This window comes from Lampris incognitus, chromosome 2 (genome assembly GCF_029633865.1).
Source record: "Lampris incognitus isolate fLamInc1 chromosome 2, fLamInc1.hap2, whole genome shotgun sequence".
Taxonomy (NCBI): domain Eukaryota; kingdom Metazoa; phylum Chordata; class Actinopteri; order Lampriformes; family Lampridae; genus Lampris; species Lampris incognitus.
The window spans coordinates 38,445,598-38,464,019 of record NC_079212.1 but is presented as its reverse complement, the minus strand read 5'-3'; the positions used below and the strand labels follow the sequence as shown (position 1 = coordinate 38,464,019).

The 18,422-nt window shown below is 44.8% G+C and overlaps 1 protein-coding gene across 1 annotated transcript in view; it reads right to left on the bottom strand.

The window, feature by feature from the left end:
- Positions 1-2,074: 2,074 nt before the first annotated feature.
- xkr7b (XK, Kell blood group complex subunit-related family, member 7b) overlaps positions 2,075-18,422 on the bottom strand; it is a 90,855-nt gene continuing 74,507 nt past the window's right edge. The window contains exons 2-5 of the mRNA XM_056274644.1: positions 17,504-17,703; positions 4,169-4,388; positions 2,495-2,882; positions 2,075-2,458 (exon numbers count right to left, since the gene is read on the bottom strand). Coding sequence (XP_056130619.1) covers positions 2,075-2,458; positions 2,495-2,882; positions 4,169-4,388; positions 17,504-17,703 — 1,192 coding nt within the window. The remainder of the gene's footprint in view (positions 2,459-2,494; positions 2,883-4,168; positions 4,389-17,503; positions 17,704-18,422) is intronic.

Genomic DNA, 18,422 nt, shown 5'->3' with positions numbered 1-18,422 from the left:
GGCGGGGCATAGTGTAAGAATGGCGTGATTGGCTACTGATGGGTGACATCATTCAGAAGCTCAGAAGCTGCCAGGTTTCCTGACAAAGAAAGGAAATGAGGTGACCGCGGTCAGCACCGGCTTTATGTTTCTTCAGTTGTAGCTTATGAATGGATCCATACATAGACTTTCTCCAGTATCTTAGAGTTCTGAACCTAACAAAACAGTCTCCATCTGATCTGTGGACCATGACACACAAGAAGCAACCTTTTAAGGCAAAGTTAAAGGGGAAACTGGCCAAACAAAGAATTCTGTTAAATTTAAGACAGCCACCATCCTAAAATGTGACACCTAATTCTGAAATTTGAATATAATTTCCTTTGAGAAGATATTTTAAGACATGTGTTTGCAAAACACTTGTTTTAGAGGATAAAACAATTACATTTTTGAAAGTTATAGATTCCTCCCAAAAGTGAGGGTGTAGTGTTTTAGAGACTTCAGATTTTAACTTCTGAACCCAGGAGACATCTTTTTGCAGTTTGATTAGTCAAAGCTCACCATATTATTCATGTTGATTTAGTCCGACTTCATGATAATTTCTGTCAACGGCCATTTTGAGCATCTTTAACAACAACAACAACAACAACAAAAAAAGCCTTTGTCCTGTATGTCATAGCCTTGTCAGAGTAAATCTCTTGTTTGTTTATTCGGTCGTGGATTTGCTTCTGTTTAAACACCAACCTTTTCATCTTGTGTGCTTTTGGGGTAATACACACAAAACGATTGATTAAACTAAACCCGAGTTCCACTCCTCTCTTGACAGCTGTGCTGTTGTCTATCCTATGGCTGACAGGAAAGATTGATGGGCTTATTTTAAAACTACTGTGAGCACATGAAGCCTCATCCAACTGCCATAGATCACCTAACTACAGTATTATACTATGTAATAGCTTATATCTGACATCTGAATTAATTTCAACTATCGATCCAAAATAAACATTACAGGCCGGTGTCTGGTGGGTCACACGTTGATGTATGGTAGCCATTGCAGAAGTCACCCATGTCACGTCATTCCTGCCTCAACATTGCACTCCATGAGCACTTCTTCTTGTGGGTGGGACAGCACACACATAGGTATGGGGCATTTTCATGGCAGGACTTTCACAATGGCTTATTTTTGTATAACACAAGAACAGGTCTTTATTATAGCTTGAATCTGAGACCAGTTTCCAGACCAGCTGTCTGCAGTCTAAATGGACCATGAACCTGCTTCTGGCAGATGCCAGATTCACAGTTCTGTCACGAAATATTTGGATGGAAGTTACCAATGTTTACCAAGGGACATGACACCTTCCTGGAAAAACACAACAACAGCAAGAAAATGTTGTCACATGGTGAAAAAAAAAAAGGAGAATCCATGTTTCCTGCATGGTGGTAGAGCGGTCAAGACATGTTGAGACGAATTAACTAAATTAGTAATTTCCTTGAACTTGAATCAGATCATTTCAGACATATGAACTGACACTTTAAGATAACAGAAGAGACTGGGGATAAATGGGTCGATTCTGCTATAACTTCACAAATGAGGTGGCTAATCCCTTATAACTATTGGTAACCACCGTCCAAACTTTCCGTGACAGGCCTCTATCAGGTCCTCAGGTTTTGCTCAAGTTTGTGAAAGCCTATTGTTGCTTGTGTTCCACACTTCATGATTTTGTTTTTCCTCAGCCCTCTTGAGTGAACCTAATAAATCTTGGTCCCAGGATCAGAGATCAGCGTTCTCATTGCCAAGCTTTTAACAACAAATTGAGAACACCCTTTTGTCTGTAAGGCAGTTGCCAATACTCCGCAGCCCGTGCAGTACTGGTTCCCCAGGGGTGAGGCTTTCAATCTTTGGAGCCAGGTTGCTCTTCTCATTTTTATGGTCACATGTGAGATACCATCTTATTTCTTAGCCAGTTGTCTGACACTCAACAAAATCTTCATAGTCCATTCATGCTTCTCCTGGACCGAGTCCTGGGCTGAGAGTTCTGAACCTAGATTCAAGTTTAAAAAGCACTGCGTTTTCTTTTTTTTCTTTTTTCTTTTGTTTTTTTTAGACTGTTGTCTCATATTCTAGCACTTCTTTACTTCCCATCATGCTACTCCTGTACTGTATCCTGGGGCTGACAGGTGATGTGGTCTCTAGGACCAGGATGGTCTTGCGGAGGCGCCGGTCAATGTAATGTGCATCCCAGGCTGGATACCGCTTCCTGGGGAGGTCAATGCGAATGACAGGGCCCTCCTGGGCCCGGGAGGTGGAGGAGCTTCTGTGGAGCAGTGCTGGGGAAGATGAAGGGGAGGGGCGCACTTGAAAGACAGGAAGGCAACTATCCCTGTCTCTCTCTCCCGGGACTGGCTCCCCTGCCTCTCTAGTCCTGGGGAGAGTTCTTGGGGGGCTGGTGATCACCACGTCTGAGCCCCCTGGGGTCTGGGAGCCCTGTGAGGGGGTGAGGCAGGCGTCAATCACCCCCACCACCCCTCCCGTGCCTCCCTCTCCTTCCTCCACGCACCCTCTCCACTGAGAGCCCAGAACAGGCCCATCTGGGTGCAGCAAACAGTAGTAGACCAGCATGAAGAAGGTTCCCAGGGCGAAGCTGCAGGCCACCATGCACACCACCACCAGTGCGTAGAAGTCAGAGATGTGTGGCCCGCGGAAAGCGTACCAGGCAGCAGTGAGCGCTGCGTTCTCCGCCAGCGTGACGGAGTAGTAGACGGTCATGCGGAAGCGGCTGGGGCCCTCCTTGACGTTGAACCAACAGAAGATGTAGATGATTCCCACAACCATGTTGTAGATGATCTCCTCCCACTTAGACATGCAGAAGTCCGTCTCACCTTGGATGATCCAGAATGTCATCACACACCTGGAAAATGACAGAGGATCAATAACGTTCTGTTTCCTGTCCCATCACTGTCCCTCAGTACAGTCACATATATGCATACATACAGTACTTGAATGTGGATTCACCCCTTAAGTATACTTTTATGTGTATATTTTCCTGTTTATGTATATTTTTATCTCAGTGAAACTGCATTTTTATGTGTTTAGTTGCTTTGTTTAGTTAGAAAGCTTTTTTTTTTTTAGGCTGAGCCGCTACTCAAGCAACAACTACTTTAAAGTGCAAACTCGGTCTAAGGACAAGATGGTTTATTTTACATAGACAGGTTTAAATGCAATATCTTGATGCATGCTCCATAATCCAGGTAAGGAAAACCCCAGACAGTTGAATCAGTTCATCTGGACACTTTTTAAATGCAATATTTCTCGATGGATGAATTCTCACAACTGCCCTAAAGACATACTATGCTATATATTTTTAGCCATCGTAAGCACAATGTTTGTAAATGAAAATTGTGGTAATGTCAGAAGTGGCACAAGTAAGGTGCTAAGACTTCTCCCTTAAAGCCTTTATAAAGATTAGACTACATATGACGTAGATACTGTGGAACCTGAATGTACAGGAAAGGCAAAATAACTCCCCCTCAGAGTTTTCTGTCCCACGGTGCTGCAGTTGTTTTTTTTTTTTTTGTTTTGTTTTTTTTATTTTCCCCCCTTTTCCCCCCAATTGCATCTGGCCAATCACCCCACTCCCCCGAGCCGTCCCAGTCTTTGCTCCACTCCCTCTGCCGATCCGGGAAGGGCTGCAGACTACTACATGCCTCCTCCGATACATGTGGAATCACCAGCCACTTCTTTTCACCTGACAGTAAGGAGTTTCGCCAGGGGGATGTAGCGCGTGGCAGGATCCCGCTATTCCCCCCAGTTCCCGCTCCCCCCCGAACAGGCGCCCCGACTGACCAGATGAGGTGCTAGTGCAGCGACCAGGGCACACACCAACATTCAGCTTCCCACCCACAGACACGGCCAATTGTGTCTGTAGGGACGCCTGACCAAGCTGGAGGTAACGCGGGGATTCGAACCGCCAATCCTCGCGTTGGTAGGCAACGGAATAGACAGCCACGCCACCCGGACGCCCAACTGCAGTATTAAGTAAGACAATGAAATGTAGAATTGTCATTTAAAGTCAAATTAAACTGCACATAGCACACTGAAGTGGTTAGGTGTGTTCCCGGACAGGGAGTTTTTACCTCTCCAAGCATTCAGTGAATCATTTCATGTTGTTTATATGGTTAAAAATGGATGGCGCACCAGTGGCTGACGATGAAAATGCCAAAGTAAAGTTGGAAGACAGAGGCGAAGAGGGCGAATGCCACGGTGCGTGCCCCAATGGTGAAGAAGTGCCATAGCATCTGAGCAATGACAGCCTTGTAGGACATGGGCAGCTTGTCATCACGCGAGTCACGCAGAACCTTTTGGTAGGAGGCGATCATCCAAGCCAGAGACACCAGAGACGCAGAGGCCGAGAGACCTATGGGAGGTAGGGAGAGAGAGATTTTGTTCGTTTTATCACACCAATGAGCTTCACCGAAGTCCAGCGAGAGAGAGAGAGGGAAAGCGGTGGGTAGGGAGAGGAGGGTTAGGCAGAAAACATTAGGCGAAAAATACCCTTACGTCAAAGAGAGAAAGAGAGAGAGATAAGAAGATAAAAGGAAGGTAGGAGGCGGAGGGAGGAGAGATAGAAAGGTGAGCTGGTGATGGAGAAGGAGTTGAAACAAGAAGGAAAAGGGGGGAAGAGATGATTTAGATGGGAAGATAGATGTAAATAACAAATAACATCTACATAAGTTAGTGAAGTTATGCATTTTGCTGATGTGCCCACAGACAAATGCACATGAATGCCAGATGAATAAGAGGTTGGTTAAAAGAGGATTCCAGTTATAATTTATATAGCGTAATGCTCCAAGTTGCCTAAAGACATACAGTTGGCATACTTCTTTTTTAAAACTGAATTAGAAACTCCTTTTTGGGCTAGCTTTTAGCTAGTTTTTGTCTTTGTACATTTGTAAGTGAGTTGTGAGAAAGGAAAAGTACTTCATACAAAGAAAGTACATTATCGCAATTATAATTGTAATTATCATTATTATCATCATTATTATTATTATCTATCCATTATCCAAACTGCTTATCCTGCTCCCAGGGTGGAAGGGATGCTGGAGCCTATCCCAGCAGTCACTGGGCGGCAGGCGGGGCGACACCCTGGACAGGCTGCCAGGCCATCACGGGGCTATTATTATTATTATTATTATTGCTTCTAGAAAACCAAAGTAAATGGCTATTGACTATTGTCTGCTACCTACCTACTCTTTTAGAATTCTCTTCCCCAAATACAAACCAAAAATTCTCCAGTTTCTACCCAAGTCAAAGGATGATTAGCCAGCACATTTATCTACTTGGCCAGCTGAGAGCCGCCCAGAGCGGCTATTTAATACATTAAAAATTCATATCTGTTAATAATGCAGCCTCATCTCCAATTACCAATTAATCACATTGAGAAGACATTAAATTTTGAAAAGTGCTAAAATTTAATCAGTTGCATTTTAATATAATTTTGGAGAGAGGGAGAGGGGAGCTTTCTGAGCTCAGTGGGGGCTAGTCAGTTTGGCTTTGTGTGTGTGTGTGTGTGTGTGTGTGTGTGTGTGTGTGTGTGTGTGTGCGTGTGTGTGTGTGTCTGTGTGTGTGCGTGTGTGTGTGTGTGTGTGGGGGGGGGGGGGTCAAATAAGGCAGATTGTCTGCCCACTTAGCTCAAAGTTATATATTGACCCAGCACACAAACTATGTTGTTCTCCTTCCTGGTCTGAGTTGTATGTTGTCTGACCTGTAGAGAAAGTACATTATTGTCCATTTACGTATTTCAGCCAATCGTAGGGCGACATGACGCCTTCTTGTAAAGAGCTCTCTCTGGTTACGTGATGCAGACATGCACTCTGCATCCTATTTGATGTCTCAACTCTAAATATTGTTCAGTCCCCCCCCCCCCCGTTTGTTTCTTCCTCTTTTCTCTGACAGCGTAGCCCGCACAGCCACTCCCTCTCCGGCCCCATCCCCCGTTATTCTTATTGGCTGGTGGGACAACGCTCTCCAAGAAGGCCCAGCAGCATCTTCACTTCCTGCGGTGTCTGAAGAAGGCGAGTGTCCCCCCACCCATCCTCATCACATTCTATAGAGGCACAATAGAGAGCATTCTGACCAGCTGTATCTCTGTCTAGCATGGGAACTGCAAGGCCTCCGACTGCGGATCCCTTCGGTGGATAGTGAAGACAGCCGGAAAGATCGTAGGAGCTGCTCTCCCATCCATCCAGGCCATCTTTGATGCATGGTGCTACCGGAAGGCTCTTAGCATCGTGAAGGACCCCACCCACCCTTCCCACATCCACTTCACCCTCCTACCCTCTGGCAGGAGATACCGCAGCATCCATGCTGCCTCCACCAGACTACGCAAGTTTCATTCCTCAGGCTGTGAGGTTCCTCAGCAGCCTGAACACTTAGACCTTCCGTGAAATGACTTTTTGGCCATCTTGCTCGCTGTCCATGTCAGGTGTGCTTGTGATGTTTAGGTCTGTGAAGTAATTCTTGTTTTTAATGCACTTTTTGTTTTCAACATTTATTGTGTATTATTTGTTTTTATGTGGCGCTGAGGTCCTTGTGAAACGTAATTTTGCTCCCCTGTATGTATGAGACATGCGTCTAAGGCAATGACAAATAAAAGCAGTCTAAGTCCAAGGCTAACCAACGACGATGGGGCTTTGTGCTGCAGCCAAGTTGCAACTGTTTCATGTTTGGAAAGAGGTGGCGAGCTCGCCACACGAGGCGCTAAAAATAGGTCAGGTCAACAACTTGGTCAGCAGCGCTCAAAGCCCGACCTTTCAATTAAAAAACAATAAAAATACCACGAGTGCTTTCTGTAAGTCTCCAGGGGACATGCCCTCTCACAGTCGGTCCATTTCGATTGAGTTTTCTTAAAGGTAATGTTTGAGCAGGGACTTTTACATTGGCCGTCTGCATCACCACTTATTGCCACAAATTGGATGCACATTCATCAGTGTGTGTGTGTGTGTGTGCATGGGGGATGTACTTTATCTTTGGACACACAATTTCTTTACGTTTCAGTATCTCAGACAATCTAATGATCTGATAAAAGTCCATAATTTACTATTTCGCTCTCTGACCAGATCAGATAACCCAGGACCGACTCCTGTGTTAATACATCACCTCTGGATGGTGGCGCTGACTATCGGCTGGTGACTCATATCCAGAGAGTAGGAAATATAGTGGGGGGTGGGGGGACAACAGTAGGATGCATGTAGTGATGAAAACTGGCTTCGATCTTCTCTTTATGTAGGGACATAGCTGCATTTATTTCCTCGGTACACCAAGGACAAACAGACCAGAACCAGCGGGACAAGGTGAATTATTGACTTATTACGCGGGCACCAATGATTTATCATAGAGCGACTTAAAGTATTCAGAATGTATTTACACACTGTCTCTATCAATCTCTCTCTCTTTTTCTCATTGATTTATGTCCAGCTCAGTTTGTCACCTTACCCTTTCTATGTATCACGCTCTCTTCCTCCAACTCTCCCTCTCTGCTTTTTTCCTTCTCTCTCTTCTCCCTCTCCATTTCTGCCTTTGCTTACTGCAAATATGTCACCGTGCACTGTGAAACTAGACAACAATGTGTGTCTGTGTGTGTTTTGGGGCAATTGTAAAGATGTGCAGAGACATTGCTGCATATGCATGTATACAGAAGAGAGAGAGAGAGAGAGAGAGAGAGAGGTGTGTGTGTGTGTGTGTGTGTGTGTGTGTGTGTGTGTGTGTGTGTGTGTGTGTGTGTGTGTGTGTGGTCATGCGTTAGTAGTTGGGGATGTATTTGATTGTTCGTCTGTTTTATCAGGAGGCTTCTTCATAATATCCTTGTAATATTTTCAGATGTTGACACAACATGACATCCCCGCACTTGCATAAGCAGCTCAAGAAGTACTGTTCCTTAAGTCCCTTGAGTTTTTAACTAAACCTCTCTCTCTGTCTCTGTCTCTCGCTCCCTCTGTATGTGTGTGTGTGTGTGTTATTACAACAGGTGTGTATTAGTACAGCGTCTGTTTGACAGTTGCCAATGTGCTGCCAGGTAAATGTGGGTCTGTGTGCGTATATGTCTAGACGTGTGTATGTGTGTGTGTGTGTGTTGCCATTTTGTTTTATTCATCAAAGGCCAATCTGTTTCTTGTAAGAGCCACATGAATAAAGAATAGACTCCTCTACTGATATCTGCCCTCAGCTCTCCCTCTCTGTCTCTCTCCCTCTCTCTCTCTCTATGCACATGTGTGAGTGTGTGGGCGCGAGTGAGCATGTGGAAGCAGACCCCAGCTATGGGCGGGCCACAGCGGGCCGTGCCAGCCCAATCAGAATGCTGTGCCCCCCCCCCAACAGCCAAAAATAAAACTACATAAATCCCTTTTTTAAATACTCCTTTGTTCATCATAAAATAATGAAAAAAACCTGCATCATTTTTAAAAACTAGGAAAATATGAAGAACGGTGGAGTGACCGGGGTTTTATGACAAAAGGATGTATTATGATTGGCTGAGCAAGTGTGTTTAACTTCTGTGTACATTTGGCTACCAAGGTTACTAAAGTTACTAAATGGTAATGGTGGGCTCTACATTTGCTAATAACAATGGACAAAAGAAAGGGACATCGCCAATCAGTCGTCCTGGAAATAAAATGGCGATGGTGGGAAGCCGTCTGGCTGTACCAGGAACGCCATACTACTTGATGCTACTGTCTATGGAGCCTCACATGGAAATCAAAGAAGGTTGAATCAGCTCATCTGGATACAATGTTTCATGACAGACACGTTTCATCACTCAACTAAGGGACCTCTTCAATTTAAACTGACTGCAGGTACCCCCACCCTTATAAACAATACAGTGGCATAACGACCAAAACCAACGACCAGTTTCATATGCAGTTGCATATGTTTCGAGGTAATTTCAGGCATACTGCAAGGGGATATCCTAGCCCTGTACAGCTTCACTATAGTACTTGACTATGTCACATGCAAGACCATCAGCAGCAGAGAAGAAGAGCTAGGCTTCCAACTACATAAGCGGAAGAGTCGATGTGTTGCACCAATCACAATTACTGACCTCGACTTTGCCGATGAGCTTGCACTCCTTATGGAAGAAATTGAGCAAGCACAAGAAATACTCACACACCTTGAACATGAAGCTGGAAAAGTAGGACTGCATTGCAATGCAAAGAAAACAGAATTGCAAGCTTATAACCAAGAAGAACCAGTGATCATAAACGCTAAAGATGGCGCTACAATAAAGGAAGTAAAGAACTTTAAATACCTTGGAGCATTGACTGAAAGTACAGAAATGGACTTTGCTGTAAGGAAAGCACTTGTCTGGAGTGCGTGCCATATGTTGAGAAGAATATGGACCTCCACGCTGTCAAGAAAGGTAAAATACTTTTTGTGGCAACTGTTGAAACAGTTTTACTCTACGGCGCCGAGACCTGGACAGTGACAAAGTCTCTACAGAAACAGCTACTAGATGGATGCCATACTAGGATGCTTAGACTGGCTGTCAATGTATCATGGAAGAGACATCTGACAAATGTACAGCTATACGAAGAGCTCCCTATAGTATCCACAAAGGTTCAATGGAGAAGGATGCGTCTCACAGGCCACTGCGTGTGTCACAGTGATGAAGCTGCCAACAAACGTGTGCTCTGGCAACCATCTGATGGAAAAACCCAACGTGGCAGAAGAAGAATCACCTATGTGGACAACCTATTAAGGGACTCAGGGGTGGAGAAAGTACAGGAGCTAAAAACGATCAAGAAAGAGCGGGATAGTTGGAAATGCCGTGTGGAAGGACGACCTAGGTGAGGAGGTTCATATGCAAACATGGGTGTGAACATTGAATACGAGTACTACTCACAGAGGATTAGGGATTGTTGCAATCACAGCATTGTAAGATGGTGACAGATATATAATGACTGAAACCAACGACCGGTTTCAGGATCAAATATGGGTGTGCCCATTAACTTGAGTTTCGATGCCCATGTGTACTATTCACAGAGGATTGGGGAATAGTTGCAATCACAGCATTGTAAGATGGCGACATGTACTCTTAGCCGTTCAAACCATTACCCCCCCCCCACCACTGGACCGTTAACGATCATATGTTTTTGAACGTTTGAATGTCGCACCTCTCCCTTCCCCATTGGACGTTGTGCACGTGAAAGTGATGTGCATGACGAGGCAGTAAATGGTATGTTCTTTCCTGAGTAGCTTTATTGACAACTGATGATTGCTTATGGAATGAAACAGGCTTGTACTGTCTCATACAGAATTTACTTGACTCACTGGATTATTTTGCTCCTTATTTGTTGAGCACTTTCCCTGCCGTCTACTATTGAGTGTTTCTTTTAACAAAGTTTTATATATATATATATATATATATATATATATATATATATATATATATATTTATATATATATATAGCGGTTTTTTTTCAAAACCGTCAGTGGTGCTGATAGAAGTGCTCAACTAATGAGGAGCGGAATATCAATACAGATGCTGGAAAAAAAGTTTTAATACATACTATTAGCAGCTGATGAGTGCACGACGCACAAAACAGGCTTGTACTGCTATGTATTAAAACTTTTTTCCTGCATCTGTATTGATATATATATATATATATATATATATATATATATATATATATATATATATATATACACACACACACACACACTATATATATAGTGTCCACCTATGACAGTTCATATGCCCCCCCCCCCCCGACACGAACTCGAATGAGTGTCTTCAAAATTTTTTCTTCTATCTTATGTTTCTATGTGTGCTTTAAGTTGTGGTGGTGGTAGCTTTTAGTTGTAGTCGTGGTGTGTTTAAAGATCGGGGAGGGGTTTGGGTGTTTGTTTGCGAGCGGAGGTGGTGGAGTTCACCAGCTTAACACGGAAGCACGGAGTCAAGGTATCTCCGGGCTTCCTGTGTTTGGTGGAGCCTATGGGGTTGGCGTAGGGCACAGTGGTCGGCCACAGCAGCATAAAGTCCACGGTGTGGATAAATGGTGTGGTGGTGTTGTTCATTGATGCACTGCACAAGGTCAACACCACAATCAAAAGCAGTGTCAACATTTACATTACATTTGTGCCGGTGCTGCCACTGTCTACAGCGGCAAAAAAAGTAGTTTTGTCTAAACATTCCCCGTTTATTAGCAACGAGATTCTGGAACGGGGGGGGGGGGGTGTTGTCTAGACATGTAAAGATAGTGTCCCTTATAAAGAAGATCTTGTCAGACTACAAATCACCACTATCAAAACATGTTGTGTCTCATAGGAGACAAGTACTGATGGTCCTGAACAACAGGAATGAGCACTTCAACCTCACATCGGTAATGAGGGTGGATGGGGCTCAGTATATGATGTATACCTCTTCTGAAAACATGAAGTATTTTAACTGTAATAAAGAAGGGCACATTATCAGGACTTGTCCTGAGAGGGCAGCTACTTCTGGGGGGAGGGGGGAATGACAGGTCAGGGAGGACAGAAGGAGGGTAACAGGGATGGACAGACACATGCTCTAAACGAGATGATTGGTGGCATGTCACATGCAGAAGGCGGAGATGGTGGGGTTGGTGCCGGGGCCGGTTCTGGTGTCAGTGCTAGGGCTGATGACGACACTAGTGTTGGGGTGAGTAAAGTGGTTGGTGCTGGTGCTGAACTCAGTGCTCAGCTCGGTGCTGGGGCCAGTGCTGGGCTTAGGGCTTGTGCTGGGGCTGGTGCCAGGGTCAGCAAAGTGGTTGGTGCCAAGGACAGTGCTGAAGTTCATGCTGAGGCCGGTGCTTGTGCTCATGCTGTTGCTGGTGCTGGTGCCAGAGTAGGCGAAGTGGTCGGTGCTCAGGCTGGTGCTGGGGCTAATGCTGGGGTCAGCACAGAGGGTCTTATGGTCAGTGATGTGCAGGTGGAGGACAGTATCAGAGCAGAGGGTCTTGATGCAGCTGAAGGTGTGGGTGAAGCTGTGAGCGAAGCTATGGGTGGAGCTGAGGCTCATGCTCATATCGATGTTGAGGACATGGCAGAGGATGAGAAGGTTTTGAAAGCTCCAAAAAATAAAAGAAAGACGTGTGTTTCAAACAGTGAAAAAAAAAGGTTCTTGTCTTAAACAAAAGAGACAAATGGGTAAACAAAGAGAAGCTGGACCTTGCCAAGTCCAGCATGGAGGATGATAGTCCTGCCAGTGAGGGGCAATTATCAGAGGGGTTTCCTGCAGTAACCTGCAGAACCAGACAGGGCTACAGTGTGGATAAGATAAAACAGCTCCTTGGCAAAACAAAGAACGTGAATGAGGTCAACATTAGAGACTACTCCTCTGATAGAAGCCTCTTTGTAGATTTTGCGAGGCTCCATATGAGCAAAGGAAAGGGCTCTTTTACTGACCAAGAGGTATATAGACTGAGAAAATAGTCTAAACAAGAACTGCAGAATGATGAAAACACACTGTTTTATTTTCATCTTTTCTCCCTTTTAGCTGTTTCTGTACATCCCTTGGCTCATGAGTAACTTTAATATAGCCACTCTTTATCTAAAAGGAGTAAGAGACATAAGGAAGAGGGCAATGCTATTTGAGTTGTTAAAAGTGATAAGTGTTGATGTTTTTTTGCTGCAAGAAATGCACAGTAGACAGTACGAATACAACTGACTGGAAGAGGGGGTGGGCTGGGGAGGTGGTGCTCAGCCACAGGAGCCCCATTAGTGGGGGGGGGGTTGGCATCCTGTTCTTCAAAAGCTTCCTCCCAATCTCGTATGAGGTGGAGGAGGGTAGGTAGGATGCTAGTCGTAAAGGCAAAGTTTGAGGGTTTTAACTTTGTTTTTATGAATTTATGTGCTCCAGTTTTAGGTCCTGATATAGTACAGTTTTTAAACAAAGCCACCAGTTTTTTTTGTTGTTTTTTTTTTTTTTTTTAGAAAATTACAACCCAGAAGAGTTTGATTTTGGGGGGTGATTTTAATTACAGAGAATTCGGTTTTAGATCGAAATCATCTAGAGCCACATGCTGCATCCCAGCGTACAATGGTACACATGTGCCAGACACTTTACCTGCTGGACGTTTGGAGGAGACAGCAGGGCAACACCAGACATTATTCATGAACTCACACAAGAGATGCTTTTATTTCGTTTGCCATATTAGACAGGTTTTATTGTTTTAGACACTATCTTTATAGTGATCATTTTATTGTGATTTGCAGTGTATGTATAGCCAACATAAAGCCCAAACTCTCCTTTTGGCATTTAATAACTTACTTTTGCAAGATTTACATTTTAGAGATGCATTCATTTTTTTTTCTGGAAAGATTTTAGACCAAGAAAACTTGATTTTATCTCTCTGCTATAGTGGTGGGATTGTGGGAAAGCCGAGATCAGGCAGCTGTGCCAGCAGTATACTCTCAATATCACACGGAACATCACCAGGTCTGTGCACGATCTAGAGACTTATTGTGGAAATGCGGAGATTGGCAGAGTCCATAGGAAATGGGTGACATTGAAGTCCTCAAAGCTAAAGCTAATGCTCTTAAAGACCTATTAGGCACTCGAGCAAAGGGGGTGCTGGTTCACCTCCATTTCCTGAATGCCATATAAATGCATGCATCCTCCAAGTTCTTCTCTCTGGAGAGGAGTTATGGACAGAACTGCTGCATTCATTCACTGCGAACAGAAACGGGGTCGGATATCACTGTCCCAGCAGCAATCCAGAGTCAGGCGGCCTGGTTCTATACTGAAGTGTACAGCTCTGAGAATAGGAATGATGAGGAACTGCTGAATTCCTTCTGTCAGAACCTTCCAAAGGTCTCAAATGAGTCCAACGCCAACCTGGATGCTCCATTGGTGGCAGAGGAGCTCAATGTGGCTCTGCAGGCCATGGCAGTGGGGAATGCCCAGGAATTGACACACTCACTGTTGAGTTCGAAAAAGCCTTCTGGTCTGAGCTCAGCGAAGATCTTTTAATGGTTTTAAATGACAGTTTTAAAGACATCCTTGTACCCCTAAGCTGCAGGAGGGCAGCAGTTACCCTGATTCCAAAAAAGATCTCCAACACCTTAAGAACTGATGCCTCGTGTCACTCCTGTGCACAGATGATAAAATCTTATCTAATACCCGGGCCAACCAACAACGGGAGGTGATGGACCAGGTCATATACTGGGACCAAACGTACTGTGTGCCTGGTAGATCTATCTTATACAACATGTCTCTAATTTGCAATATGTTGGACGTCTCTAGTTCATTGGGTGTAGACACTGGTTTCATTTCAATAGACCAGGAAATGGCATGCGATTGCTAGCTCTGGAGGATTCTGGACAAGTTTTGATTCAACCCAGGTTTTATAGATGAAGGCTTGGTACCACCAGCATATTGAGAGTTTACTTAAACTCAGTGGAAGGATAAGCTCCCCCTTCAGCGTGAGGAGGGGAATCAGACAGGGGTGTGCCCTTTCAGGCACATTATATACCTACACTTTGATTGAACCAATGTTGCAAAAAAATTTTTTTGTATTGAAGGACTGTTTTTAAACATTTTTAGTAAACACCATGTTTTATGTGCATATTGCAGATGATATCACTGTCACTGTAAAAAGTCAGGAAGACATTCAGAAGCTACAGAGCATTTCAAAAGACTTTTGGCACGATATCTGCAGCAAGGATTAACTGGGACAAAAGTGAAGCAATAGCATGGGGGTGTTGGAAGGGAGCCCTACCCGACCTCCCTGATGGTTTGTCATGAAAAAGAGGGGGGTTTAAATATCTGGGGCTGCATTTGGGGATGAGGTTACCACACAGAGGAACTGGGAAGGGGTGTTGTAGAAGGTGGAAGGGCAGCCGGCGAGAGGGAGATGGCTACTCCTCCAGATGTCATACAGAGGGAGAAAACTGGTGGTCAGCAGCCTGGTGGCGTCAACATTGTGGCATCAGCTGGCCTGCCTGAAACCACCTGTGGGGCTGCTCCCCAAAATACAGACCATCATCATGGATTTTTTTTCTGGGACAAGCTGCCCTTGGTACCCAAGAGCATCTTTTTCCTGCCAAAGGAGGAGGGAGGCCAAGGCTGAGCCACCTGGCCAGCAGGGTCGTCACCTTCAGGCAGCAGTTTGCCCAGAGGTACCTGGTAGGCCCCATGGACGTGGTGTGGAGGCAGGTGGCCATCACCATTTTATAGAGAGCCACTGGCCTGGGTCTGGACTGCACTGTTTTTAATGGATTTTAAGGCTTTAGAGAACTGTGGATTGTCACTGTCTTATAAAAGAGTTTTTAAAACATGGACTCTTTTTAACTGTAAGAGACTTGAGCTGGCAATCTCTTGATATTGGCTCCTGGATGAGTCATCATCCACAGGGCCAGGCTGGATGTGCAGAATGGCTCCACACCTGTCCTGACACGGACACTGTGAGCAGCTGGAACCATTATCTGAAAAACTGTTGTGGATGTCGCAGGGCCTGGTTTCAGAGAAGTGGACACTCTGGCCTCCCGACTAGGCCGAAAGTCTGTCTGACACATAAAGACTTTTTTAAATCTGCTGCAGAACAGGCTGACCAAGGAGAGGTTGAGCTGCTAAAAGACTACCTTAATGGACAGGAGGTCCCTAACAGCAATGACCCCTTCTCAGAGCTGGGTTCTTACAAACAAGCTGATGGTAGAGCGAGATGCACTGACTTATACACAGCGACCGGAAAGACACCATACAAAAGCTGTGTTAAGACTCTAAACAGGTCCAAACTGGAGGGGAGGAGAGACATGGTCTGGGGGGAGAAACTAGGGGTAAGCAGCATGGTGGCACTGGTGTGGAGAGTCCTCTACAAGCCTCCACTGAACAGGAGGTCATGGGAACTCCAGTGGAGGATCCTCCATGGTGCCATTGCTGTTAATGCTTTTATTAGTTTAATAAATCCAAACGTATCCAAGGAAGGCCACTTCTGTGGATGTTTAGAATCGGTTTTTCATGTTTTTTTTCTTTAGATACAAAAGATTTGAACCACTTTTTAAAGTTTTAAGCATTTTATTCCAGGAGTTTTATGTATTTTTTTTTTTACCAAGACTGCTTTTATCTTTGGAGACTTCGTCTTTTACACTCTCTCTCTATGACATGATCCTCACCTCTCCTATGCTCTTCTGTCCCTCCATCCTCCTCTCTCTTTCCCTTTCCGTCCGTCTCTTTGGCCTCACAACGTTCTTACATTGTGTCGACTGCAGCTCTTTCCGCGTTGTACAATACAAAGCACAAATTTCTGTCAACCTCATCAAAATGAGGAACGCATTTTGGGTTCATGGAAGAATGTTCCGGTTACTTTTAGCTTGTTCACTAGATACGACGAAGAACAATTTGGTCAAAAAGATGGAGGGCAGAATACATCTCCCAGGCTCCAATGGGCAGAGGCTGTAAAGTGCTGGAGCTGCGTCCTCTCTGCCTTGTCGTTCTGTTTTAGGATCTCTCAAGCATCAAAACAACCTGCCGTGAACCCACAATGCATTGCGTGTCATCGGTTCCTTAATTTAGCTGATTTTCTTACTTTCACTTTAGAAATGGTTGGCTGGAAGAGGACCTTGACCTTGGGGTTTTTAAGGGAACTTTCTTGACTAGTTTGGTGCACACCACAGTTCAGTCAGACCTGTCAGAAAGATCCAAACAGTTCTTTACAAAATGACGTTGGCGTGAAAGCCACCGACTGGTCATTAACCCTTCTTCACCTTTTAAACATTAACACAGCACAGAATTTGAGATCTTTTTTCTTCAATCGCTGTTTTAGCTGTTTTTATTCTGCACTAGCTGCACAAAAAAAAAAGCAGAGCACAGATGGGTAAAAGTTGTGTTTTTATGAAAATCTGAATTTAGCAAATAACTGTCACACTGAAAATGCAACTTTCTCCCTCAAACTCCCACAAACCTCCTCTCGGTGCTTTAGAAAGTTTAGTTTATTGCCACTCGTACACTGTTGAATTATACAGAAGCTTTGCTGTTTTCACACAAATTCACACATACATACACACACACACACACACACACACACACACACACACACACACACACACACACACACACACACACACACACACACACACACACACACACACACTTTCTCTCTCTCTCTCCCTTTCTCTCTCTTGCTCGCTCTCTCGGTCTCCGGTGGCTGTCTCTCTATCCTCCTCTCTCTCAATATTGTTCATCTCTTGTCACTAGATGTATTTTTATTAGTGCACACTTTCCCCCACAAACTCACAAACAGATATTAAACTGTCTAATTACCTATCCAATTGCTTACTGACCCATCAACTGGTATGTCTGTCTGTCTGTCTGTCTGCCTGTCTGTCTCACTCTTGTCTATAGAATTAATTTAAGGTTCCCATGGCTAATAATGTCTTTCTATCTGTTTATCGAATCCATAATTTGGTCTGTCTGTCTTTCCCGTCACACACACTTCAACAACATTATCCATCTACCTGTCTGTCTGTCTGTCTGTCTGTCTGTCTGTCTGTCTGTCTGTCTGTCAGTCTGTCTCTAACCTTGTAGCGGCAGTACGGCGTTTCCATGGATCATGATGCTGAGCTGAAGGACGAGCTGAGGGGCGGACTTCAGGAAGGCCTCCAGCAGGCGGAGCATGGTGATGTCGGCACTCTCGAACATCAGTCGCCAGTGGAAATGGCGCCGGGGCCCGTTGCCATGCCAGCGACTTTGGGCTCCCAGGTAGAGAGCATGGATGTACCTGGGGTGTGAGAGAGAGGGAGAGAGAGAGAGAGAGAGAGAGAGAGAGAGAGAGAGAGAGAGAGAGAGAGAGAGGGAGAGAGAGAGAGAGAAGGTGTGGGAGAAAGAGGGGAAGGAGGGTTAGTGGGCATGGCAGTTCGGTTTTGGTGAACATGTTTGTGTCACCATGCCAATAGCCAGAGGTTGAGAGCATGTTCGCCAGAGAGAGGAGGAAGAAAAAGAAGAAAAGACATGAGTTAAAAAAAATACCCGAAAACCTGACAATTGGAAAGATGAATAGAGGGATGGAGAAATGAATAAATGAATGGGGAAACGGATATGCTGACAGATGGAAATGGGGTTGGGCGGATGGACTGTTGGCTGAATAGATGAATGAAATATTGAACCGACGGACAAATAGACAGATGGCCGGACGGCTGGATGAAAAAGGTGGCAGGTTAGCAAAGCGGAATCTGATTCTATAAAACAGGATTGGGACCAACTGCTGCACACAACACTAGCACAGGACAGACAGAGACACTGACACAGGACAGACAGAGACACTGACACAGGACAGACAGAGACACTGACACAGGACAGACAGAGACGGAGCGAATTTGACACGGTGTTCACATGCTGTGGGTTTGCATTCCAAGCATATTTTAACCAGAGGAGGAGAAATAACCCTGTCTTCTACACACACACACACACACACACACACCATATTTTGGACACTCATAG